This window comes from Entamoeba invadens, assembly GCF_000330505.1.
Source record: "Entamoeba invadens IP1 unplaced genomic scaffold scaff_1105074726103, whole genome shotgun sequence".
In the NCBI taxonomy this organism is placed as follows: domain Eukaryota; phylum Evosea; order Mastigamoebida; family Endamoebidae; genus Entamoeba; species Entamoeba invadens.
The window spans coordinates 814,459-815,694 of NW_004443767.1; the positions used below are offsets into that span (position 1 = coordinate 814,459).

At 26.0% G+C, this 1,236-nt stretch overlaps 1 protein-coding gene across 1 annotated transcript; it reads left to right on the forward strand.

Annotated features, from left to right (window-relative positions):
* Window positions 1–371: 371 nt before the first annotated feature.
* EIN_255820 (hypothetical protein) lies at window positions 372–935 on the forward strand (the record flags this gene model as incomplete). Its single annotated transcript, XM_004261841.1, has 1 exon — window positions 372–935. The coding sequence occupies one exon, from the start codon at window positions 372–374 to the stop codon at window positions 933–935; it is 564 nt and encodes a 187-aa protein (XP_004261889.1).
* Between the last annotated feature and the right edge of the window lie 301 nt (window positions 936–1,236).

The window sequence follows — 1,236 nt, forward strand, 5'->3', positions numbered from 1 at the left end:
AATGCAATATCTGGGAAAGTTAGAGAATTTATACAGGGTGCAGTATATGGAGGTAGAAATATGAGTAGAGATAATACTAACAACCATGTTACTAAAGATTTATATGATTATGGCGCATGTTCATTATATCCCAGCGCTATACATAGGCTAAAACTAGCAACTGGAAAACCTATAGTAATCCCACAAGAATCATGAATAAAACTATATTAAACCACTTAATGTTAGAACAACAATTAGAACCAACAAATGAACGTTATATATCAGCATTTATTGTAGACATAGAAATAACCAAGGTTAACAAACATTTACACTTTCCAATTATAACTAAGAAAGATAAAAAAGGTAATCATAATGTTAATGAATGTTGTACAATGAGAGTAGATAATATTATGCTTGAAGATATGATTAAATTTCAACAAATAGAGTTTAATATTATTAGAGGATATTATTGGACTGGTTGTAAATCTAATGTGTTTAGTAATGAGATTGAAAAGATATACAATTTAAGATCTCAATTTAAAAAAGAAGGTAATCCGTTACAAAATAATTATAAATTATTGATGAATAGTTCATATGGAAAAACGATTCAAAAACCAATTAAAAATGACTTGGTTTACAAATATATCAATAATAAAGGAAAATCCGATTCAGGTAGATATCTTAAAAAGAACTTTACATTAGTTAAATCTATGTATGATATATCAGATAATATCAGATGTTTTGAAACAAATAAACCATTTGATGACTTCTATGTTCCTAATCTTATAGGAGTTCAAATATTAAGTATGAGTAAGAGAATAATGAATGAAGTAATGTGTTTAGCAAAAGATTTAAATATAGATATATATTATCAAGATACTGATTCAGTGCATATAGACAAAAATAAGATGGAACTATTAGAACAAAATATAAAGAAATATATGGTAAAACATTAAGAGGAAGTGAATTAGAACAATTGCATCCAGATTTTGATGAATTATCTGGGGATGTATATTCAAAAGAATCTTTCTTCTTAGGTAAGAAAGTTTATATAAATGTATTAACGAATGAAAAACAATAACATGCTTAACATATATGAGAATGAAAGGTATTCCAAACAATTTATTGGAAAATAACAAAAATCTAATTGAATTATATAAGAAACTCTACGAGGGAGAATCTTATACATTTAACTTACTAGAATTAAAACCCAGTTTCGAATTTAGTAAGACGTTTGATATTAAAACAAGAGAGAAC